Below are 26,723 nucleotides of genomic sequence, written 5' to 3' on the forward strand. Positions count from 1 at the left end.
ATTACTCATAAAAATTAAATCGGAAGGTCATTTTAAATAATATGTATATGTAAGTGTTATACAGTAATAGTCATCGACTCGATACTTAAATAAGTTTTGGGTCACCAACTCGCGATCTGGTCAGACCTAATCAGACGTATGCATATAAAACGTACAGCGAGAGGACAATTAGGAGAGCTCGTGGATCAGCTCGCAAGAGTTGAAGGGAGCTCGCAATATCAACTTACATACACCTAAGGAGCTCACTTGGAGAGGACCGCAGACTCTAGCATTCAACTTGGAATGAGGCACATGTCCAACAAGCCCGAAGCCTGCTCAGAGTGTCAATCCTATGAATAGTTAAGTCATAAACAGTGGAGTCAAACCATAAACAGTAGAGTTCAATCATAAAAATTACTCAATAGTAAGTGTACGGGTAAGTGGCACAGAAAAAGATCCATATGAAACAAAAACAACTTCAATGGCAGATTCATCCGTTGGCAAATTACTCATTAGATTACATGGCAAAGACAAAATCAACCACTTACTATGATGGATTACCTTAACTTCTTTTCTTTCCTCGCAACAAGAACAAATTCCATAAAAAGAAATGAACAAGCAACACTACAATAGTAAACACAGTGAATCTAATTTTTATTAAATTTAAAATATTATATACACAGATTAATTAGGAAGAAAAGGAAACTGATAATTCTTCCTATTGACCAAAAACACAGCCTGCTCCAGTTACACAAAGTTTCAATTCCAAAAGACTTCATCCAACAAAATCTGCCTTAAATAATATTCCAAAAGACTATCCAATTCCAGTTACATCTGGTTATACATTTTACTGATTTCCAGCAAAGCATGAATGATATTTATAACCACCTTTAGAAGATGGCACATCAAATATTGACAGATCTTTTTTCCCACGGAACCCTTGCTTCAATGCTGTTGCATACAGCCTAGGGATGTCAATGTCGTAAGAAGCATCGGCTTGGCAATTTGTTAGTTTAAATTGCAATTTGGTCAGGATACTCGCAGAAGTTCCTTATGTCTGAATCTTCGGATGGCTCCTTCGCTTCTTAGAAACTCGTACGTATGGAAACACCAGTCTCAGCTTGATGACCTCAGTTGATATAAAATATCAAGCTGGAACAACCGAAAACTGTATTACCAACTGAAGTAACCATCATGTATTCTCAGAACGTGATGCCATGAACAGGCTTCACGAATTATCAGCCATGAGCGATTAAAGAATTAATAAAGAACTAATAAAATAAAAATTCACCAAAACAGCATGCAAAGAAATATATTGAAGGCAACATTTTTCAGACAGCAATGACCAAAAACACATTTTTCAGACAGCAATGACCAAAAACTGTGAGATTGGCTAAACTAGGCGGCAGCAAAAAATTACCAGCTATTCCTCTGCTACCCTCATGCTGGCTGGTTTCATTCCTTGTATTTCTAAACTCTTTCCTGATTCACACATTCCTGTTCATCGCTATTGTGTTAGGAAATTCTCGCATCTCCTATTGTTTGCTCGAGAGGCTGCACGCCATGTGTTTCTTCACAATTTTGGGCCACTGTTTGAACAGCTAATCCATTACTATTGACTGGATTAGATGACACCTGAGAGTTTGCAGCTTGAATAACAGGCAATTTATCAGAAGAAGTGAGGACAGAAAGACGGCAGAGTGGACAAGTGGTGTGGTTGGCAAGCCAATGGTCAATGCAGTCCATGTGAAATGTATGGCCACATGCAGGTATCTGTTGAAGTTTATCCTCCGCTTGGTATTCCCCAAGGCATACGGAGCATCTGCAATAACAATGATGATATTGTATCAGAAACAAAAAATAAAAATAAAAATTAAAGCCTACGTTTTCTCTTTTGGTCCCCATATTTCTGACCTGCACTGGTATGAACACTAGCTTCTATGCATACTTTTTTCCTAATCAGTTACTATATTGGTTTTGGTGGCCCCAGTAAGACTGCGCCCATCAGTTCTATGGTATTTATGATGCTAATCGTAACGGTCATCAAGGGACTTCTTATGCATGAAAGGTCTGGCATCACTAACCTTCTTCCAGTCTTCAGATTAACCTTCTTTCTCATTGAAAGTGTCTATCTAGTTGGTTAGTTTATTCAGAATAAATATGGACTATTTCTGCTAGATGAAGTTTAGATGTGCAACAACAGTTGGTAAAAATTACTTCAATCTCGTCACTAGAAAATTAAAATGATAAAACCAAATTGGCTCCAATGTCATAGTTTTTTACAACTACAAAAGCTAATTCTATTTGTCAAATAGATATCTGTCCAAAATTAATAAAAACAAGCCAAATGTCTTTAAAATGCCATGTCAGCATGCCACGCCCAATGATCCCAAATTGTCAAAAAAACTTTTTTTGTTTTTTGGAAACACTGAATTATAATTTGGTCATTTAGCCAACTAATTAACCAACTCTGCATCTCACGGGCATAAATTGCTAAATGCTGCATAAAAAACTTATCTACCCCTTCTGAATAAAGTTATTAATTCCAATCTTAGTCAACTGTATCTTAGTCCATCATAAACTATATCTTTCAAACCATACCTCCTCCCAAATCTAAAAGCTTGTAACCTTTTTCACGTGGGACATGAGCATTACAGACTAAAACTATACGACACCATGAAACTGTTCATCAAAAAGAAGCTTCCCTTATTACTTCCCATTCGAAAATCTGTTGTGATCCTTCTTTTTTTACAAAAAGAGATGAAAAGAAGGGTAACTCACTGAGTATCTCGTATAGAGAAGGTCTCCTTGTATATAATGATGGGTAGCATCTCTCTTACTTCTTTCTTGAGCCCCAATTCAGCCTGTCAAAACTCACCACTAACAAACATTATTAACTTGAAAAAAAAAAACAATTTTTCTTAATAATAATTAATAAAATGAAGAGTCAAACCATGGATATTGATAGGTCAGAATCAGGGCCTGGGGATGTTCTCATTCTAAGAGATGACCAATCGGCTCGCCTGCGTCGAAGATAGAACAAATAGAACATAAAGAGCAGAATGAAAGCAAAGAAAATGGGGACTGAGAAGATGAAAGCTTGATACAGCTTAAGCTCTGCTGAAACACTTGAAGAAGGAGAAGTCTGAGGCTCAGACACGGACAGAGATCGAGACCTCATCAATAATTTCTCAACTCAAACACCCAAAACAAACAGATCTCATATAAAACAGAAGAAAAACTATTTCTTTGTTGTAGATGAAAAGTAATTGAAAATGGATCTTCTCAGATGCAGATTTTCTGCGAGAGAAGAAAAAATGCTGCTTTAATTGTACATTTAGAATAAACAATTTCAAGCAGTTTACAGAAAATGGGCAAATGAAATGAGAGTAAACCAGAAAAAAGAAAAAAAAAAAGAATCCAAGAGTGGATCAACAAAATCCACACTCACAAGTTCTGGAACTTAACTTTGTTTGTCTTTTTCTTTTCTTTAAAATCCCTCAATGTTTGAACAAATAAATTCTAAACGAATCGAAGCCTAGACAGCTGCCGCTGACAGAAATTGATAAATTGCACTTCCAAAACAATCTCGACAAAAAGTTAAAATAAAATACCCAAAAACGTGAATATCTTTCTTAAGTGCGACTCACTCATAAAATCTTCAGTTATTTTACTTTTAACACCTACTTAAAAGACAAATAGACAAACTATTTTTGGGTCCTTTTTTCGCCATAACTTTTATTTTCTTGTTTTTTCGAGTTTTAATTATGTTTATTTTTATTTATTTCAGGTTATATTTTAATTATTTATTTATAAAATATTACGTTTTAGTTATTTACATTATCACATTATAACATTTTAATCACTAAGCCATTAATTGTCGTTAACAATGTAACGGTAAGTTGACGTGGCACCTTAAATCATCATTTCAACAAAAAAATTTAGGTTAATTTATACAAGCTGACCCAAGTCAGAAAGTTACACGGGCACGGACACGGACACGGGCTGAGACACAACCGTGTGTCCCTACTTCAAATGTCACACGGCCAGGTGTCTCAACTGTGTGAGTCACATTGCCGTGTAACCCTTACAGCATGAAAAATTTCAACTTTTTTCATGAAATTCTCTATGTTTCTGATTTAGTCCCGAATCATTTCTAAAGTGTTTCTAGGGCCTCGAGGGCTCGAATGAGGGACATTATGTATGAGTTTATAATATGTTTTGGAATCGAATGTTTTGAGTTTTAAATTTTCGGTAATGCTATGTAACCCTATTCCTGTGATGGATACGGGTTAGGGGTGTTACATTTAGTTGTACCAGAGCTACAATTTAGTTGATTCTCGAACTAAACGTAGCGTGTGTTAGTCTAGAAACACATGCCATTATATAACTTGTGATAGTGTGATAACTCCTGACTAGTTTTGAAATATGTTTTCATATAATAATGACATCCAACCGAGCCGACTTCGATGAAGTTGAAAGTAACGTGCAAGCCTCCGTTTACAGGGCAACGTCGAGTGGCACAATGCCCGTATCTAAGGGCCAGGGAGGAGAGGATAAGGAAGCCTTCTTCCATATGATAAATGAATGGTTCACTTATTTCGTACGAATGAACCCGGCTTCTCAATGATATCCACCCCCACTTGTTCCCCAATCGGTCCCCGTAGTTCCTCAGAGTTTGGAACCAGTACAAGTTAGTTCCTCAGGGTTTTGAACCCATACATATATAAGTTAGAGGTTTCTTGATCAGACACGCAAAGAATTTCTTGAGCTTAAACATGGTCGTATGTCAGTGTCTAAATATGAAAGGAAATTTGTCAGACTGAGCAAATATGCCCAGGAATGTATTCCATCCGAGGTTGCCATGTGTAAAAGGTTCGAAGAAGGGTTAAACGAATATATAAAGCTTTTAGTCGGGATACTTGAATTGAAGGAATTTGTTGTTTTAGTTGATCGAGCACATAAAGCCGAGGAGCTTAGCAAAGAAAAGAGAAAAGATGATTATGAAGATAGAGATTCGAGAAAGAGATGAACTGGAAAGTCATATAAGTCGTCATCGAAGAAGTCGAAAGAACATCACAATCGTTCCACAACTTTAGTGGGATATTCCAGTAGAGAAAGAGGTAAATGGCATGAGAGTCCAAAGCCTCAGACTAAATCTATAGCTAGTGTGGGTAGTGTCAGAGACAACAGGCCTGAATGCAAGAAATGTAATAGATGACACTTCGGCGAGTGTAGATTGAAGAACGAATCATGTTTCAAGTGTGGCTCATTTGAGCACTATCTTAGAGATTATCCAGAAAGATCAGAGAAAGAAAAGGTTTAGGATGTTCGACCAAGCAATACTGCTGCGAGAGGTAGACCACCTCATAATCCTGAAATGCGAGTGATAGTCGTGTTGTAACAAAAGACTCAACTGTGAGGTCCGAGGCATGAGCACCAGCTAGAGCTTACGCGATCCGTGCACGAGAGGAAGCACCAACGCCAAATGTTATTATTAGTACATTTTCTACCTTTGATATTGATGTTACTGCTTTGATTGATCCGAGATCAACTTATTTATATGTATGCACGAATCTAGTGTCAAGTAAAAATTTACGTGTTGAGTCTACTGAATTCGTGGTTAAAGTATCGAACCCCCTAAGTTAGTATGTGCTAGTTGAAAAGGTCTATAAAAACTGTCCATTGACGATTTGGGGTTGTAATTTTCTGACTGATTTAATGCTATTGTAACAGCCCGTTTTTAGTAAAATTAGAACAGTGGTTTTGGGATCACAAATCTTATGTCAAAAAAATTATTTTAATATTATTTTAATGTTTAAAACATGTTAGTAGTGTCGTATAAAAATTTCGTGAATAAATTTTATCGATTGCATGCTTAATTTGATAAAAATGACTAAATCATTTAAAGTGCAAAACTTGTGTTCTATGAGGAAAAAGTGTCAATTTGCTATGAAACTGAAACATAAGTGGCCTTATATGGTAATTAGACCATAATTATATTTACTGGACAAAGTTGGACATTAATTAAACATTTTAAAGGTATAAAAGTAAGGTTAATATGGTAATTAATAAAATAACTTAAAATAAAATATGAAAAAGAAAGATATCATCTTTGTTTCCTCTTTTTCCAACCAAAATTAGAAACAAAGGAAGCCATTCAAGACTTTCCAAGGCTCAACCATAGTCCTATGGTGCATATCAAGAAAAGCAATGTACGGATTTAGATCGGAGTAAAGATAAAGTGTTGGATTAATCGATAGTATTTCTCCGTTCATGTTTGAGATAAGTTCGTTAATTTCAATATCATTGAATTATGTTCGATTTAAATGCTTCCATGTTATATATTTTGATATTATGACTCTACAAGAATATCCAATGAAGTTTTGGAGACTTTCGAATCCCATTTGAACCTTAGGAATATATAGGATACAAATGACATGTCATTAGGGGTTACCATGTTTCGGGTGCTGCTTTTCTACTTCCTATCGTTGGCTATGTTTTTGGCATGTGTTGTGGTTATTTGATAGCTTGTGTGAGTAGCACGATGTAGCTACGTCTTGATTGACAGCTTGTGTGAGTAGACCCACTTATGGTTTAAGAAAGAGCATTTATATGAGATATGAGATAGTTATGGTTTCGACCACATGTTAGCACATAGTGTGTGAGATTCCCGAGTTTCTGATATTATTCTAGTGGTTCAACGGGTATGAAAAAGGGAAGGTTCGACAAATGCTTCAATAAGTGATTCTATGAAAGTACGAAAAGGTATGAGTTGATGATGTTTGAAATATGCTTAGCCATATGCTTGAAAGTATGAATGCTTATAAGTAGTGTGTATAAAAGCTATGATGTTTTGAGATGATTTGCTAAGCTATGTGATTATTGAACTTAAAAGGTTGTTGTTGCTTAGGCTAATGCCAAGTCATGTTGGATTATCTCAAATTGTTTTTATGCTTATAAATTGAAATGGTAAGCTTTGTTTATGAAGTACGAACTTACTAAGTATTACGTGCTTACTTCGTGATACTTCCTTTGTGTTTCTAGATAATCGGAAGCTTGTTCGAGTTGAAAGGTTGTGGGAGGTCCATCACACTATTCATTTGCTAAATCAGTAGATTTTGATGATTTTGAGTCATGGTTATAATGGCATGTATAAGTGTCTTGTTTAATGAATTTAACCATTATGTGTGGCTTGTATATGTGTTATTTTGGTTGATAAATTAGTTGGTATGATATTAAGATTATAAGGTATTTTGTGTGGTTGTTAATTTGATGTTTGTGTTGGTTAATATGATGGTAAGGAAATGTTGACGGAAATGGTATGGTAGCAATTAATGGTTGGTGTGGAGTGAATGTCGCATGATGTTGAAAATGGCTAGTTTTTGGTAGCTTTGAATGTAGTTGGCTGTGGTCTAATTGGTAAGATGCATGATAGATGTGCAAATGTTTATAACGGTACTTATTGTGCATATATTTTGGTACATGAACATTATGGAAAATGTGGCTTTATAGTTGTTCAATTGGTATGATTTGAACATAAATTTGATAGATGTTAGGCAAGTTTGATTGATGAAATTGAGGTGGTATTTTGACATATTGGTTGAATGGCTAGTTACTTTAATAGTTAAGCTTGAATATGTATAGGTTAGACGTGTTTTGAATGCTTGATTAAAGGTGCAATTGACTTGTGCATGAGGTATAGGATTGGGTAAGAAAAATGGCTTGAAAATGGCCTATTTTTCGTCCATATGGGCAGAGACACGGGAGTGTGTCTTAGCCGCGTGTGACACTCGGCCAGGTGGCACGACTGTGTGTCCCCTATAGCTTTCAAAGGGTTGTAAGTTAGGCTGTTACACAGCCTAGCACAGGGCCTGTCACATGGGCTTATGGGATTATTTCAAAGGGTACACGACCTGACACATGGGCGTGTGGCTTGGCCGTCTGATCCAAGTTAACACGGGTGAGGACACGGGCTGGGACACGGCCGTGTGTCCCTATTTCGAATGCCTACATGCCTGTGTGACCCCTGTGGTTTGAAAACTTGTCTTTTTCGAAAAAATCCATATGGTCCTAATTTAGTCCCGATTTGTTTCTAATGTCTTTTTAGGGCCCTGAGGGCTCGTAAAAAGGACTTTATGTATGATTTTGGCTGAAATTGCTATGACCTAAGTGGTGAATTGTTTATGATAGTAAAATATTTATTATATGATGTTATGCTCTAGTAATACTCTGTAGCCTTAATTTTGCAACAGATACGGGCTAGGGGTGTTACATTTATTGGTATCAAAGCTATGGTTTAGCCGATTCTCGGACTAAACATAGTGTATGTGAGTCTAGATATACATGCTATTGTACAACTTGTGATAGCTTGATATCTCCTGATTATTTTAAACATGTTTTCATATAGTAATGGATTCAAACCGAGTCGACTCAGATGATGTAGAAAGTAACGCTCAAACCTTTGTTCACGGAGCATCGTCGTTTGGTTCTAGGCCCGTATCTAAGGGCCCGGGAGGAGAGGCTAAGGAAGCCTTCTTCTAAATGATGAACAAGTGGTTTACAGAGTTTGTTCGAAAAAATCTGGTTGCTCAACGACCTCTACACCCACCTGTTCCCCAATTGGTCCCCTTTATCCCTTAAGGTTTGGAACCTTTACGAGTAAATAAGCCACTTGTTAATAAAATCTGCAAATATGGAGATAAAGAGTTCAAAGCTACAATTGATGATGATTTTGAGAGGGCTGAGTTTTAGTTAGAGAATACGATCTGAGTCTTTGATGAGTTATCTTGTTCAATGATTGAATGTGTTAACTATGTCATATCACTATTGAAAGATCCAACCTATCAATGGTGGAATACGTTGGTTTCTGTTGTCCTGAGAGAGTTGGTAGGCTAGGAATTTTTCCAAATCGAGTTCAGGAAGAAATATATAAGTCAAAGGTTTCTTGATCAGAAGCACAAAGAATTTCTTGAGCTTAAACAAGGTCATGTGACAGTATCTGGATATGAAAGAGAATTGGTTAGATTGAGCAAGTATGCCCCGAGAATGCATTCCAATCAAAGTTGCTATGTGTAAACAGTTTAAAGACGGATTGAACGAGGATATAAAACTTCTAGTTGAGATTCTTGAACTGAAAGAATTCATTGTTTTGGTTGATAGAGCAGATAAAGCCAATGAGCTTAGTAAAGAGAAAAGAAAATCTGATTTTGAAGCTAGAGATTCAAGAAAGAGATAAATTGGGAAACCATATCATTCATCGCCAAATAGAATGAAAGAGTATCATAATTGTTAACCGCTTCAGTGGAATATCCTAGCAGAGATCATGGTAAGCAACACGCGAGTTCTATAGCTCAAGCTATGTCAATAGCGAGTGTTGGTAGTGTTAAAGCCAATAAGCATGATTGTCAGTGATGTGGACGAAGACAATTTGGTGAATGGTGGATGAAAGACGGAGCCTGTTTTAGATGTGGTTCGTAGGAGCATTTTATTCGAGATTATCTTGAGGTACCTGAAAAAGATAAGATTCAGACTATTCGACTGAGCAATATAGCTGCGAGAGGGAGACCGCTGAGGAACCTTAGAAATGTAGATAATAGTTGAAGTGTGAATAAGAACTCAACTGTGAGGTCTGAGACACAAGCACGAGCCAAAGCTTATGCGATCTGTGTGCGAGAGGAAGCTTCTGCTCCAGATGTTATTACTAGTACTTTTTCTATCTTTGACACTAAAGTTACTGCTTTGATTGATCCTGTATCAACTCATTCGTATGTATGCACGAATCTAGTGTTAAGTAAAAGTTTACCTGTTGAGTCCTCTAAATTCATGGTTAAAGTATCGAACTCCCTACGTCAGTATGTGCTAGTTGATAAAGTCTGCAAGAACTGTCCTTTGATGACTCAGGGTTACAGCTTTCCAATCAATTTGATGCTATTACCATTTGATAAGTTTGATGTGATTCTGGGTATGGATTGGCTGACTTTGCATGATGTTGTAGTGAATTGTAGGCGAAAGCTTATTATACTAAAATGTTAGAATGGTAAGACATATCGGATTGAATTAGATGAGTTGAGCGAGTTGCCTATATTTATTTTAGCTATTTTCACGTAGAAATATGTGAGAAAAGGTTGTGATGCATACCTTGCCTATGTTTTGGATTTTAAAGTGTCTGAGTTGAAACTTGAACCAGTGCTTATGGTCTGTGAATATCTAGATGTGTTTTCAGAAGAGTTACCCGGATTACCACCGATTAGAGAGGTCGAATTTGCCATTGCGTTGATACGGGTAACATCACCAATATCGATAGCTCTGTACAGAATGACCCTTACAAAGTTGAAAAAGTTGAAAGCTCAGTTGTAAGAGTTAACATATAGAGGTTTTACTCGACCTAGTTTCTCGCCTTTGGGTGCACCAGTTATGTTCGTTAAGAAAGAGGACGGATGAATGAGATTGTGTATTGATTACCGTCAGCTCAACAAAGTTACAATCAAGAATAAGTATCTATTGCCGAGAATTGACGATTTATTTGATTAGTTGAAAGGTGCAAGATGGATTTATGTTCAAGTTATTATCAGTTGCGGGTTAAAAATTCAGATGTCCCAAAAACTGCATTTAGGACCAAGTTCGAAGACTTTGAATTTCTTGTGGTGTCGTTTGGTTTAACTAATGCACCTGTAGTATTTATGAATTTGATGAACAGAATTTTTAGACCGTATTTAGACCGGTTTATTTTGGTCTTCATAGATGATATTCTGATTTATTCTCGAGATGAGTCTGAGCATGCTGAGCTTTTGAGAATTGTATTGCAGACCCTACGTGAGAAACATCTGTTTGCCAAAATTTAGTAAATATGAATTTTAGCTCCAGAAAGTCAGTTTTTTGGGCCAAATTTAGTAAATATGAATTGTATTGCAGACCCTGCGTGAGAAACATCTGTTTGCCAATTTTAGTAAATATGAATTTCAATAGTTTTTGACTGGAAACCTTTGAAAAATGTATCGAAAGTTAGAAGCTTTTTGGGATTAGCTGGTTATTATATAAGATTCGTCAAATGATTCTAGATGATAGCTACTTTGATGACGCAACTATTACAGAAAGATGTGAAGTTTGAGTGGTCCGAGAAATGTCAGCAAAGTTTCAATCAGTTGAAACACTGTTGACCAAGGCACCAATTTTAGTTCAGCCTGAATCAGGGAAAGAATTTGTAATTTTCAGTGATGCATCTTTGAATGGTTTAGGCTGCATTTTGATACAGGAAGGTAAAGTGATAGCTTATGCTTCCAAATAGTTAAAGCCGCATGAAAAAAATTGTCTGACACATGATTTAGAGTTGGCAGTAATCGTGTTTACGTTGAGGATTTGGCGACACCATCTATATGGTGAAAAATGTGACATTTATACCGATCGTAAGAGTTTGAAGTATTTAATGTCAGAGAAAGACTTGAATTTGAGACAACACAGATGGCTCGAGTTGCTAAAAGACTATGATTTGATTATTGATTATCATCCGGGTAAAGCATGTGTAGTGGCTGATGCTCTTAGTAGAAAATCTATGTTTGCTTTTTGAGTGTTGAATACGTGGTTGAATTTTTCTATTGATGGTTAGATTTTAGCTGAGTTAAAAGCTAAATTGTTGTTCTTACAACAGATTTGCAAAGCTTAGAAATTCGATTATGCTTTGGTAGCTAAATAGACATTGTGTGAGTTGAATTCTGATTCAGATTTTCAGATTGGGTCCGATGATTGTTTACTTTTTAGAGGCATAATTTGTGTTCCGGGGGATCTAGAGTTGATTTGGATATTTTATATGAAGCTCATTGTGGTAGTTTGTCCATTTATCCTGGTAGTACTAAAATGTACAATGATTTGAAATGGATGTACTGGTGGTCGGGAATGAAGCGAGAGATTTCAGATTTTGTATCAAGGTATTTAATATGTCAACAAGTAAAAGCTGAACATCAGGTACCTTCTGGTTTGGTGCAGCTAGTGATGATACCGAAATGGAAACTAGAGCGAGTTATTATGGACTTTGTATTGAGTTTACCCCTATCTTCGAGAAAGAAAGATGCCATATGGGTTGTTGTTGATCGTTTGACGAAGTCAGCACATTTTATTCTGGTACATATAGATTACTCCCTTGAAAGACTAGCTGAGTTATTCATCTCTGAGATTATCAGATTGCATGGAGTGCCAGTTTCTATTATTTCAGATAGAGATCTGCAATTTACATTGCAATTTTGGAGCAAGTTGTAGGAAGGTTTAGGTACACGGTTAAATTTTAGTACTGCATTTTATCCCCAAACAAATGGTCAGTCCGAATGAGTAATTCAAATACTCGAAGGTATGCTTCGTTGTTGTGTATTAGAGTTTGAAGGCAATTGGGAGAAATATTTACCGTTGGTTGAATTCACGTACAATAACAGTTATCAGTCAACCATAAAGATGACGCCGTATGAAGTTTTGTATGGTCATAAATGCCGAACTCCTTTGTTTTGGACCGAGTTTAGTGAGAAAAAGATTCACGGGGCCAACTTGATTTGAGAGACTGAAGAAAAGGTGAAAGTAATTCGTGATAGTTTGAAAACAGCTTCAGATCAACAAAACTTGTATGCATATTTGAAACGTAAAGAAATTGAATTTCAAATCGGTGACAGAGTATTTCTAAAAGTATCGCCTTGGAAGAGAGTTTTTCGTTTGGTCGCAAAGGGAAGCTTAGTCCACAATTTATTGGGCTGTATGAAATTATTGCAAGAATAGAGCCGGTGGCGTATCGCCTAGCTTTACCGTCAGAGTTAGAAAAGATTCATAATGTGTTTCATGTATCCATGTTACAATGGTACTGGTCAGACCCTTCGTATATCATTTCTCTAGTAGAATTTGAAATTCAGCCTGATATGTCGTACAATGAAGAACCGATTAGAATTTTAGCACGAGAGATTAAAGAGTTAAGAAACAAAAACATAGCTTTAGTAGAGGTTCTTTGGTAGCGTCACGGGATTGAAGAAGCCACCTGGGAACCTGAGGAAGCTATGAGAAAGTAATATCCTAATCTATTTTCTGGTAAGATTTTCGGGGACGAAAATTTCTTAGAGGGGAGAGTTGTAATAGCCCGTTTTCAATGAAATAAGAATAATGGTTTTGAGACCACAAATCTGACGTCAAAAAATTTATTTTAATATTATTTTAATGTTTACATCATGTTAGTAGTGTCGTATAAAAAAATCATGAAGAAATTTTATCAGTTGCATGCTTAATTTGATAAAAAGGACTAAATCACGTAAAGTGCAAAACTTTTGTTCTATTAGAAAAAAGGTGTCAATTTGCTATGAAATTGAAACACAAGTGCCTTATATGGTAATTAGACCATAATTATATTTAGTGGAAAAGGTTGGACATTAGTTAAGCATTTTAAAGGTATAAAAGTAAGGTTAATATGATAATTAATAAAAAACTTAAAATAAAATATGAAAGAGAAAGATATCATCTTTCATTCTTCTTCCTCCAATCGAAATTAGAAACAAAGGAAGCCAATAAAGATTTTCTAAGTTCAGCCATAGTCCTTTGGTGCATATCAAGAAAAGCGATGTACAGATTTAGATCGGGGGAAAGATAAAGTGTTGGATTAGTCGGTAGTATTTCTCCGTTCGTGTTTGAGGTAAGTTCGTTAATTTAAATAGCATTGAATTATGTTCAATTTAAATACTTCCATGTTATATATTTTGATATTATGACTCTACAAAAATATCCAATGAAATTTCAGTAACTTTTAAATCCCGTTTGAACCTTAGGAATATATAATATACAAAGTAGAAGTCATTAGGGGTTACCATATTTCGGGTGCTGGTCTTGTACGTCCTACCGGTGGCTGAGTTTTCGACATGTGTTGCGGTTACTTGGCAGCTTGTGTGAGCAAACCCACTTATGCCTCGAGAGAGAGCATTTATATGAGATATGAGATAGTAGTGGTTTCGACCACATGTTAGCACATAGTGTACGAGATTCCCGAGTGTGATATTATTCTAGTGGTTCAACAGGTATGAAAAAGGGAAGGTTCGAGAAATGCTTCAAGAAGTGATGCTATGAAAGTATGAAAAGGTCTGAGTTGATGATGTTTGAAATATGCTTAGCCATATGCTTGAAAGTTTGAATGCTTATAAGTAATGTGTATAAAAGCTATGATGTTTTGAGATGATTTGCTAAGCTATGTGATTATCTAACTTAAAAGGTTGTTGTTGCTTAGGCTAATGCCAAGTCATGTTGGATTATCTCAAATTATTTTTATGCTTATAAATTGAAATGGTATGCTTTGGTTATGAATTACGAACTTACTAAGCATTACATGCTTACTTCGTGATATTTCCTTTGTGATTCTAGAAAATCAGAAGCTCGTTCGGGTAGGAAGGTTGTCGGAGATCCATCACACTATCCATCGGCTAAATCGGTAGATTTTGATGATTTTGAGTCATGGTTATAATGACATGTATAGGTGTCTTATTTAATGAATTTAGCCATTTTATGTGGCTTGTATATGTGTTATTTTGGTTGATGAATTAGTTGATATGATATTAAGATTATATGTTATTTTGTGTGGTTGTGAATTTGATGTTTGTGCTGGTTAAGATGGTGGTAAGGAAATGTTGACGGAAACGGTATGGTAGCAATTAATGGTTGGTGTGGAATAGATGTAGCATGATGTTGAAAATGACTAGTTTTTGGTAGCTTTGAATGTATTTGGCTTTGGTCTAATTGGTAAGATGCATGATAGGTGTACAAACAGTTATAATGGTACTTATTGTGCATATAGTTTGGTACATGAACATTATGGCAAATGTGGCTTTATAGTTGTTCAATTGGTATGATTTGAGCATGAATGAATTTGATAGATGTTAGGAAAGTTTGATTGATTTGAACATGAAAGATATGTATAAGTTAGATGTGTTTTGAATGCTTGATTATAGGTGCAATTGACTTGTGCATGAGATATATGATTGGGTGAGAAAAATGGCTTGGAAATGGCCTATTTTTTGTCCACATGGGCAGAGAGACAGGTGTGTGTCTCAATCGCGTGTGACACACGACCAGGTGGCATGGCCATGTGTTCACTGTAGCTTTCAAAGGGTTGCAAGTCAGGCTGTTACAGGGCCTAGCACAAGGCCTGGCACACGGGTGTGTGGGATTATTTTGAAGGGTACATGGCCTGGCACACGGGCGTGTAACTTGGCCACGAGACCCAAGTCAGTGAGTTATACGGGTGCATACACAGGCTGGGAGTTAAGAAAGAGATCAATTGGGAAATCGTATCATTCATCGTCAAAGAGATCGAAAGATTACCATAATTATTCAACCGCTTCAGTGTAATATCCTAGCAGAGATCGTGGTAAGCAACACATGAGTTCTAAAGCTCAAGAATTGGAACGAAAATAAATTTGCGAGGCATAAGATACACTTAATGTAAATTGAGCTAATTAGAAACCAATTGATCAAGAATTCATCAATAATTAAGGTAATTAGTGGAATAAGTTAAGCTCAAAATTGAACTTAACGATCCCATTATTTAGCTCTTATGAGCATCGCGTTATATGACTCATGAGCTTCTCGATATTTTGCTCTAATGAGCTTCCCGGTTAATGGCTCTCTTGAGCTTTTTTGTTTATGGCTCGTATGAGCTTTTCGATAATTGGCTTGCAAGAGCTTCCCATTATACAGCTCACATGAGTTTCCCCTCACATGGCTCAGAGGAGCTTCTTGATTACATGCTTGTGTAGGCATACCTATATATGAATTGACGGATTATAGATTTGTACACTTCATGTGTACTACCTATGTATCCAATGATATATTAAATGGTTCAATGGGCAAAGTTCTGATATGAGACAATATGAATTCGAGACGAATTATTATGGGTATATACCTGAAATACATGGATATGATTTGCACATTTTATATGAACACATGATGTGGACAGTATATGTACATGGAAATTTGATTATTGTTGAGCTCATACATGTTTCTTGATATTTATATGAAATATATGACTAACATGGTTGAAGAGGATATTTGTTTAGGCTATTGGCCAAATTGCTTTGGATATATATATTGTATGCTTACCTTTTATGTGAAATAATGGTAAGTTAAATTCCATGTTATACAAACTTACTAAGCTTAAAAGCTTACTCTGTTTTATTTTTCCTATTTTATAGTATTTCGGAAGCTCGATTTGATTGGAAGCTGGTCAAATTTACTTCACATTATCCATCGGCCCATTTCGGTATATAAAGTAAATTCATTTTGGTTATAATGACATGTATAGGTTCATTTGGCCAATGATGGCATACAAATGTTTTGTTTTCATTAGCCATTTGAATGGCTTGAATTTGATGTATATATATATGGCATTATCATGTTTAATGTGTGCTTGGTATGGTTGAATGATGGATAATTCATAAGCATATTGATGATTGGATTGGATTAGTATATTAGGTATAAATATGCTTATATGTGTACTTGGTTAATTTGGTAAGTATGGATTCTTGGATATATGTGATGATATGTTATGTTTAAGACTTGAGTTCAGCTTGTTTTAAGTAGTTTTATATGGCTTGATGATGTGTAAAAGTGTTGATGTAGGTTGAAGACCAATTGGGTGAGAAATGTGGCTAGAAAAATGGCCTATTTCGTCCGTACGGGTAGAGACACGGGCATATGTCTCAGCCGTGTATGACACACAGCCAGGTGACACGGTCGTGTGTCCCCTGTGTCTTTTAATTAGTGCAAAACAAAATGCTCACATGGTCTAGCACACGGGCGTGTGGCTTGGCCGTGTGACCCTTGCATCTTATTAATGCAAGTCAGTATGCTCACATGGCCTAGCACATGAGCATGTGACTTAGCCGTGTGACCCAAGTCAAAGAGCTCATAAGTATGGACACGGGCTGGGAGACGGCCATGTGTCCCTATTTCAAATGTCCACACGGGCGTGTGTCCTCTACACCTTTGAAAACTTTTAATGTTTTTCGAAAAATTCTTTAAGTACTCAAATTATTCCCGACTTGTTTTGAATGTGTATTTTGGGCCTCAAGGGTTCACTTAATGGACAATATGATTGATTTTGATTAGTTTCTGATTTGAATGTTAGATGATATGAAATATCTATTATTTGATCTGTAAATTCTGGTAATGGTCTGTAACCTTGTTCTGGCGACGAATATCGGTTAGGGGTGTCACATTTATTGGCATCAGAGCTATGATTTAGTCAAATCGCGGACTAACGTAGCATATACGAGTCTAGCTATACATGCCATTATATACCCTGTGATAATGTGATATCTCCTGACCATTTTAAAACATGTTTTTATATAGCAATGTCATCCAACCTAGCTGATCCCAAAGAAGCCGAAAGTAATGTTCAAGCCTCAGTGGCAAGAGCAGCCTCGAGTAGTAAAAGGCCCGTATCTAAGGGCCGGGGAGAAGAGGCTAAAGAAGCCTTTTTCCAAATGTTGAATGAATGGTTTACTGAATTTGTACGAACAAATCCAGCTGTGCAACAACCTCCACCCCTCCTGTTCCTCAATCGTTCCCAATATGCCACAAAGTACATAACTTATTAGAACTGGTAGGACTCCTGTTGATAAAATTTGTAAGTCCAGTGCAGAAGAATTCTGAGCTACAGCTGAAGATGATCCTGAAAGAGCTGAGTTTTGGTTAGAAAATACTATCAAAGTTCTTGATGAACTGTCTTGTACACCAGCTAAATGTCTTAAATGTGCGATGTCTTTGTTAAAAGATTCAGCTTACTAGTGGTGGAATACATTGATTCCTGTTGTACTAAAAGAGAGGTCACCTGGGAATTCTTTCAAACTAAGTTTAGAAATAAATACATCAGTCAGAGGTTTCTTGACCAAAAACGTAAAGAATTTTTGGAGCTTAAACAAGGTCATATGATAGTATCTAAATATGAATGGGAATTTGTCCGATTGAGCAAATATGCTAGAGAATGTATTCCAACTAAAACTACAATGTGTAAGCAGTTTGAAGATGGCTTAAATGAAAACATAAAATTATTGGTTGGGATTATTGAGTTGAAAGAATTTGTTATATTGGTTGATCGAGCAAGTCATATCAGTCAGCATCGAAGAAATCAAAGAAATATCATGATCGTTCTACTACTTCTGTGGGATATTCTGGTAGAGACAGAGGTACTCGACGCTCCAATCTTAGATCTCAGGCTACATCTGTAGCGAGTGCGAGTAGTGTTAGAAACACCAAACCTAAGTGCAATAGCTGTAACAAGCTACATTTTGGTGAATGTCGAATGAAGAGTAGAGCTTGTTTTAGATGTGGTTCTTTTGACCACTATCTTAGAGATTGCTGGGAGAAACCTGAAAAAGATAGTATTCAAACTTTGAGGCCGAGCAGTACAACTACGAGAGGTAGACCACCTAGTAATCCCAAAAATATGAGTGGTAGCCGAGGATTAACGAAAGATTCGACTGTAAGATCCAAAGCACGAGCACCAGCTAGGACTTATGCTATTCTTGCACGTGAGGATGCTTCATCACCAGATGTTATTACTGGTACTTTTTCTCTTATTAATACTAATGTAATTGCTTTAATTGATCCTGGTTTGACTCATTCATATATTTGTACAAATTTAGTGTCTAGTAAATACTTACCTTTTGAGTCCACCGAATTCGTGGTTAAAGTATCAAACCTCTAGGCCAATATGTCTTGGTTGATAAAATTTACAATAATTGTCCGTTAATGATACGAGGTTATTATTTCTCGACTGACTTGATGTTATTACCGTTTGATGAATTTGATGTGATTGTGGGCATGGATTGGCTAAGTTTGAATCATACCATGGTAAACTGTAAACAAAAGCATATTGTATTGAAATGTCAGAATGGTGAAATGCTCTGTATTGAATCAGATAAATTAGACGGGTTCTCTAATGTGATATCAGCTATGTCAGCACAGAGATATGTAAGAAAAGGTTGTAATGCTTATCTTGCTTATGTGTTAGATACTAAAGTGTCTGAGTCAAAGATTAGATCAGTGCCAATGGTTTGTGAGTATCCTGATGTGTTTCTAGAGGAGTTACCCGAATTATCATCGATCGGAAAAGTTGAATTTGCTATAGATCTTGTACCGGGAACAACACCGATATTGATAGCACCATATAGAATGGCTCCTACAGAGTTAAAAGATTTGAAAGCACAGTTGCAAGAATTGACTGATAGGGGTTTTGCTCAACCTAGTTTTTCACCTTGGGGTGCACCAGTTCTATTTGTTAAGAAAAGGATGGATCCTTGAGATTATGTATTGATTACCGATAGCTCAAAAAAGTTACAATCAAGAAGAAGTATCTATTGCCCCACATTGATGGTTTGTTTGATCAGTTGAAAGGTGCCATCGTGTTTAGGCTATTGGCCAAATTCCTTTGGATATATATATTGTATGCTTACCTTATATGTGAAATAATGGTAAGTTAAATTCCATGTTATACGAACTTACTAAGCTTAAATGCTTACTCTGTTTTATTTTCCCTATTTTATAGTATTTTAGAAGCTCGATTTGGTTAGAAGCTGGTCGGAGTTACTTCACACTATCCATTGGCCCATTTCGGTATATATAGTAAATTCATTTTGGATATAATGGCATGTATAGTTTTGTTTGGCCAATGATGGCATACAAATGTTTTTTTGTGATTAGCTATTTGAATGGCTTGAATTTGATGTATATATATGTGGCATTATCATGATTAATGTGTGCTTGGTATGGTTGAATGATGGATAATTCATAAGCATATTGATGATTGGATTGGATTTGTATATTAGGTATAAATATGCTTATATATGTACTTGGTTAATTTGGTAAGTATGGATTCTTGGATATATGTGATAATATGTTATGTTTAAGACTTGAGTTCGGCTTGTTTTAAGTAGTTTTATATGGCTTGATGATGTGTAAAAGTGTTATGTAGGTTGAAGACAAATTGGGTGAGAAATGTGGCTAGAAATATGACCTATTTCGTCCACACGGGTAGAGACACTGACGTATGTCTCAGCCGTGTGTCACAGACAATTGTGTTTCCCCTGTATCTTTTAATTAGTGCAAAATAAAATGCTCACACGGCCTAGCACATGGGCGTATGGGTTCGCCATGTGACCTTTACATATTATTAATGCAAGTTTGTATGCTCACACGGCCTAGCACACGGACGTGTGGCTTGGTTGTGTGACCTAAGTCAGAGAGGTCATAAGTTTGGACACGGGCTTGGACATGGCCGTGCACCCCTTAATCGAATTTCCATAGGGCCTGAGACACAGGCGTGTCTCTTGACCGTGTGAGACAAACGGCCTAGCCACACGGGCGTGTGTCGCTTGGACCTTTGAAAAATTTTAATGTTTTCTGAAAAATTCTTTGAGTACCCAAATTAGTCCCGATTTGTTTCTAATGTGTATTTTAGGCCTAGAGGGCTCACTTAAGGGACAATATGATTGATTTTTGATTAGTTTCTGATTTGAATGTTAGATTATATGAAATGTCTTTTATTTGATCTATAAATTCTGGTAATACTCTGTGACCCTATTTCGACGACTAATATAAGTTAGGGGTGTTACAGAAATGGTAAGAGTTTAATATGAATCAAGCCATATAAGTATGAAACTCATTAAAATGGTGATACATGGATAATATGTTATGTTGAGATTGATGCCAAATCCAACAGATTCATGTTTAAGTTTAATGGCCATCCATGTTAGATTGCCTATGAATTATGTTCAAGTATGCTAACATGTTTGTGTTAATGCTTAAGCTTTGGCCAAGCTATTTGTTTGATTATGCCATGTTTAATTTTAATGTTATGTAATGAAATGGTATGTTAAGTTTTATGTTATATGAACTTACTAAGCATTATATGCTTACTTTGTGTTCTTTCCATGTCTTATAGTGAATCGGAAGCTCGTTTGGGTTGGAAGCTTGTCGGAGACCTATCACGCTATACATCGGCTATATCGGTAGATTTTGATGTTTTATGGTATCTAAACTACTACGTTTTTTTCTGGTAAGTTCATACTACTTTCTGTGGTTACAATTTGTTATTAAATGCTGTTAATTATTTATATATAAACTGTTGAAATGGAAATCAGACTATGTGGTAATAAATTGAATTCGAAGATAATTTCGATGGATCAAGTAAAAGTCTTATACATGAGATTTCTTAATTATTCCCATTCTAGACTGAGCTCCAGCATTTGTTGCGTACTCGGATATACATGTGACGTAGATTTAGCCTGGACTGGTACTCTGTTGTCGTTTTAATGGTTTAGCCTGGACCGGTAACCTTACATGTATAGATAGCTCTGGCCAGACTATTTTTCTGTGTTGTTACTAGTTTAGCTCAAACGGGTAACCTGACACACATATATTTCTGTAAACGATTAGCTCGGACGAGTATTACCTATTTCCCGTACTCTTGTAGTGAATCCTTTTACAAAGTTCCATTAGAAAAACCAAAGGATATACAATGTGAAATTGTATCGTTAATGTGGATGAAATACGAACTCTAAATATCCGTATGTTCATTATTTATTGACCTGAAATCGTTGAACTATGTCATTATATGAAAAAAATGACAAGGATATATGATGCAATTTTTAATGATGAAAGTGATGCAAAGTGATAAATTGGAAAATGAATTCATGATGAATTTTGAGTTAAAGTTGGTAAAATAAATCTCATATGGTTGATGTTTTGAATATTATGATAGGTTAATTTGTTTCATACTGATTCATATAATTGTTGACTGGTTAAAGTAAGCTATTTGTTTATATTGTAAGAGCTTACTAAGTAATTTTATATACTTACTTGGGTTACTACTTTTCTGTAGATTTTTGATGTTCGAAACGTGTTGGTCAAATTAGAATTTTTGCAAAGTGTGGTCATCCTATATACATGCCACAAAGTAACCATCTATCAAAATTCAAAATTCTACTGAATCGAGAGATTGTAGCTGCGAGCACTCGAAATAATAAAATTTGTTTTGAATAAATAATATTTCGTGTTATGATTGTAATGCATGTTTAACATGGAGCTAACTTGTATTTTTATTATTATTGAGTATTATTGAATAAGTTGCTTTTGAAGTTTTGGTTTTCTATTGTAGCATCCTATAGCTTGAATCCGGCGAATGGACCAAGTATAGGGTGTTACATTTATCACCCGATGAACCAAATGAAATAACGTCGGATACGTAGGAACAATGCTTACACAAAGTATGCCTATAATTATAATTATAAATGCTCACACGAGCTATGAAATAAGCCTGCTCACATGAGCTGTGGGTTGGGATGTTAGGCTACACGATGCTACTCACTCGAGCTGTGGAGAATCTGCAACAAATGCAAGACCTTAGGTATCAGAGGACATCCAAGCCCAACACCCAAATTATAATAACCCTAATGATATGTCATATGTATCCTAAGCATTCACGAGGTTCATACAAGTCATATATCATGTTCAAATCTTATATCTTTATTCATATTATACTATTTCAAGCATACATTCATGTATTTCTCATTTTTCAAACATACCCATCAATTTAACCGATTCTGTAATTTAATCCAAGTCACTAATTTCCATTTATCAATCAATTTAACTATGCCAAATATGAATAATAATCAACATACCACCAAAATCAACAATTAATAAGTTAATTCAGCTTATGAACTTACCTAAACAAAAACAGTTACGAATACGATGCCGACTACTACCTACTGACTTGGCTTTTCCACGATTTGTCTCCGATTGATTTGTTTCATGATCTAGATATTAGTTTCATTCAATTAATCGATTCATGCAACTTAAATAACTTATGCTTATAAGCATTTATGTTAACAATTTACAAAATTACCCCTAAACTTTACACTTTATTCAATTTAGTCACTTAACCTAAAACTTACAAATTAACCACATTTAAGCCAAACTCATGCTAGCTGAATTTCCTAGGGTCTCTCTACAACCCATATTTATCATGTTTTCACATAAATTTCATGAAGTTTTACTATTTAAACAATTTAGTCCTTTAACATTAAAATTACTAAAAACTACTTTACAAAATAGTTCTATTCAACAACTAAGCTTAACAATCTATCATCAAACTTCAAAAACACCTCAAACTCATCAATGACATAATGTAAAAAATTTAAAAGCTTTACAAATTAACCCTCAAGTTAGCTAGATTAAGCTAAAAAAAATAGAAAAACCTAAAAGTCACTAAAAACATATTAAAATTCCATACCATGCAATGTTTCTCCTTGGCTATGGGGTTTTGATTTTTCACAAGAAAAAGATGAAGAAGATGATTTGTTTCATCTTTTGTTTTGTTTAAAGTTTATTTATTTATCAAATTACATGTTTACCCTTTAAAAACTAATTAAATTACATGTTAATAGTCATCAAAACCGTCCACTAATAATGAAATAGGTAGATTTACCACCTAAGGCCCCCAAGTAAAATTTCTAAAGTGATTTGACATCTTTAATCGATAAAAACTAACTTTTGTAGCTTTTATGAATTACTCCTGTTTAATTAATTAACTATCTAAACGTTAAAATTTTCTAACTAAATTTTACTATGACTTTAATAACACTATAAATAATAAATAAATAATAAAATGCTAACTCACTTATCGAAATTGTGGTCCTGAAACCCTAATTTTGACACCATTAAAAATGGGCTATTACAAGTTTGGCGAGTTGAGGCGAGTTGAGGTTTGCCAGTATAAGTCAAGTTACACTTGAATTAGGAAGTTGAGTTGTTTCTCACTTAGGACATTACTAATGCACGTAACGTTTTTTGCAAGTCAAGTAGGGTATCCTAAGAGTACTAAAACACTTAGTGCCTATAAATTAAGCCATTTTTGTGAAATTTCTCTCATTGATTATTTTGTTGTTAAATCCCTATTTAGAACTGAGTTCTTGAAAACCAAGGTAAGTCTTTGTTCTATAGGGTTAATTTTTCAGGAAACTAGGTTCGCTTGTATGTTTAAATTAAATATGCTTTGTTTGTTTAGTAATTTATGTATGTTTTTATTGCAAACAAGTCAGACAATCAAGCAGCAAGGAAAAAGGAAAAGCAAAACTTGTTTAAAATTTCAAGCAAATTGGTGAGTGTTCAGGGATCACCACTTGTGTGCGAATCATTATGATTTTTAGGAGCTTAAGGTTTTAAAACTAAGTTTTAGGAGTAAGATTTTCTATAAACTCTATTTTTAAGTTATGTTTTTACATATATGGTTTATGCGTGCTTCTACGCGAACTTAAGTTTTAAATGATTAAGATATGATTTTAAAGAATGATTTTAGAGTTTGTGTTTTTGCGTACTGTCTAAGCGAGCTCTATGTGAACAAGTCTTTTATGTGAGCTCCCTATGTGGGCCTTATGTTGATATAAAAGCATTTCATTGGATTGTAAGCACTCACCTACAAGTTTTGTGATTTGGGTATTGTGGCCCTAGGACATGTGGAGAGAAAAGGGAATGTTGAGCTATGCTCCATTCAAAGGGACATGTTGTTGTACAAGAAAGTGTTTAGCTTTATGCTACACTTTTGGGACATGTTAATGACTCTCTGAGTCACAAGTGAGGTGCTATAAAGACATCCGCTTATCCAATAAAAACAAGTTGAAGTAAACACGAATGTGTTTTATGAATCCGTTATCAAACAATATAAGAACAATAACAAGTATAAAGACATGACAAGTACATAAATATGTTTTATGTTTTCTTACAAGAACAAGCCAAGCTTTTAAGTATTTACTTTCAAATAAGTACAAGTTAAACTATTTTACAAACTTATATGTTTTTTTCTGACAAGCAGGTAATTGCAAACTAGGTCTCGCACCTTTATGGGAAACCTAGCTCGTGAAAAGGTTTTCAAACTTAGCTTTTGATTAAAATCCATATTTTAAGCATGCTTTGATGTTTCCTGTATATTCATTGAGTTCTCAATGAACTCATTCAGTCTTCTCTTACTTCGTAGGTAAGTAGGTGACGGAAGGCATTGGCGAGGCGAGAGATCCAAGCATAGCTAAAACACAAGATAGATACCAGTGAACCTGGGAAAAGGTGATGTGGTTATCTTCTTGGGATTAGATTTATTATGACTCAATGACTTTGCTCTATTATTAGACTCAAGTTTTCCTTAAGTTTATTTTATTTTCCAATCTTGCGAACCATAGAGTAAAATATTTATCCATTAAATATGTTGAATTCTTTTCAGTATGATAAAGTCCTGAGTTTCAATATCCTTCCTTATGTGTGTGCCATGTTGCGTTCCTTAAATTTTGTCTAAATATGTCTTAAGCCCTTATGCGAGCCAATTTTGTTGTGAGGAACCTATATGTTTGTGACCCCCAATATGCATGCGAACCCTTATTAGTAAAAACCTCACTTTTTAGCTAACCCAGTTAAAATATGTGAATCACTGCATGTATGACCCTCATTGTTGTGAAACCCATATTGTGCGTGAACCTATGTTGTATGATGTATGCGAACCTTTGTTGTTATAAGAACCTTAAAAATAAGTTCTAAGTACTTGTGTATTTTCGTTTAATACGTGAACCCTATAATCCTCTAGTTACTATTTCATGCAAACCTTTCTTGTGATACAAATGTTGTCCAATCGCATAAAATGTCTTATGTTCTTACTTGCATGATTATGAGTTCGCTGTGATTGTGAGAACACTAAGCATACTTCCTTATGTTGATTTCATGAGCTCATATGCTTTATGTACAAGCATAATATTATATCATTCCACTGCACTGTGATAACTTAGCACCTTTATATGTTGTAAATCTATGGTGTGTTGGAGGTTAGGTTGGGAGTTAATGGAGAGTCACCCCGGTGGCTAATGTGGCCCACCGATTTGGATCGAACCAACTCGATCGTGTTTGGGGTGTTATAGAAAAAAATTTAAAATTGTAAATTATTGCACACAATAAAATAAAATAAAAGCTAGAATACTATCTAACTTGTTAGTTTTTCGATTAATATTATTTTACAGTAATCAATCTAATAAAACTTTCACCGTCTCAATCCCCGGTAATGGCGCCAACAAGTTGACCACCTATTAACGTGTTATCTTTTGTATTTAAAATATCACACCAAAAATATATTAAATTAAATCAGTGGTATCCGCAAGCGTACTAGTCCATTTGTAATATAGTTAAGTTTAGAACGAAATAGTAGTAATGTAACACCCTATAACCGACCTAGTCGTCAAGCATAAATACGGGATCTCACACCACCGTCTAATCTCATGTATATCAAATAGGAACTAGATTCAAGAAAATCAATCTTCTTTTGTTAAACCGTATAAGCTTTAAGTCATCCAATTAGTTAATTAACTTTATTACATGCAAAACATTCATTAATCGACCTTACATATAGTTAGAATCATGCATAAGGGCTGTTTAGAAAAATTTCATAAAATTGTTCGTAGGTATCGATACTGATGTTTAAGGTATCGATATTTCCTACATGTGGTATTGATACCACTTGGAAAAACGATACCGAATTAGCTTACTATTTCTCAGCCAAAAATATCATTTGTCAAAAATTATAGGTACCTGTATAAATTATCGATACTTTAGTCCCGAGTATCGATACTCGAGATAAGGTATCGATACCAAATCCTTATTATGTTTTCTTCTTCGTTTTAATTCATATATGTATTGATTTTTAA

At 35.3% G+C, this 26,723-nt stretch overlaps 1 protein-coding gene across 4 annotated transcripts; it reads right to left on the reverse strand.

Moving 5' to 3' along the window:
* Positions 1–612: 612 nt before the first annotated feature.
* On the reverse strand, positions 613–3,637 carry LOC107910639 (RING-H2 finger protein ATL58). 4 transcript variants are annotated; one of them, XM_041088747.1, is made up of 5 exons: positions 3,448–3,629; positions 2,933–3,002; positions 2,761–2,843; positions 1,400–1,801; positions 613–1,147 (listed from the first exon to the last, which is right to left on the reverse strand). In XM_041088747.1, the coding sequence occupies exons 2-4, from the start codon at positions 2,975–2,977 to the stop codon at positions 1,495–1,497; spliced, it is 435 nt and encodes a 144-aa protein (XP_040944681.1). In that variant the 5' UTR covers positions 2,978–3,002; positions 3,448–3,629; the 3' UTR covers positions 613–1,147; positions 1,400–1,494. The 4 variants fall into 4 exon arrangements, with proteins under 4 accessions (XP_040944681.1, XP_016694058.1, XP_016694057.1 ...); XM_016838569.2 differs by having other exon boundaries at positions 613–1,131; positions 3,448–3,626; XM_016838568.2 differs by having other exon boundaries at positions 613–1,131; positions 2,933–3,279; positions 3,448–3,626.
* Positions 3,638–26,723: the final 23,086 nt, after the last annotated feature.

Source organism: Gossypium hirsutum, chromosome D02 (genome assembly GCF_007990345.1).
Source record: "Gossypium hirsutum isolate 1008001.06 chromosome D02, Gossypium_hirsutum_v2.1, whole genome shotgun sequence".
In the NCBI taxonomy this organism is placed as follows: Eukaryota; Viridiplantae; Streptophyta; class Magnoliopsida; order Malvales; family Malvaceae; genus Gossypium; species Gossypium hirsutum.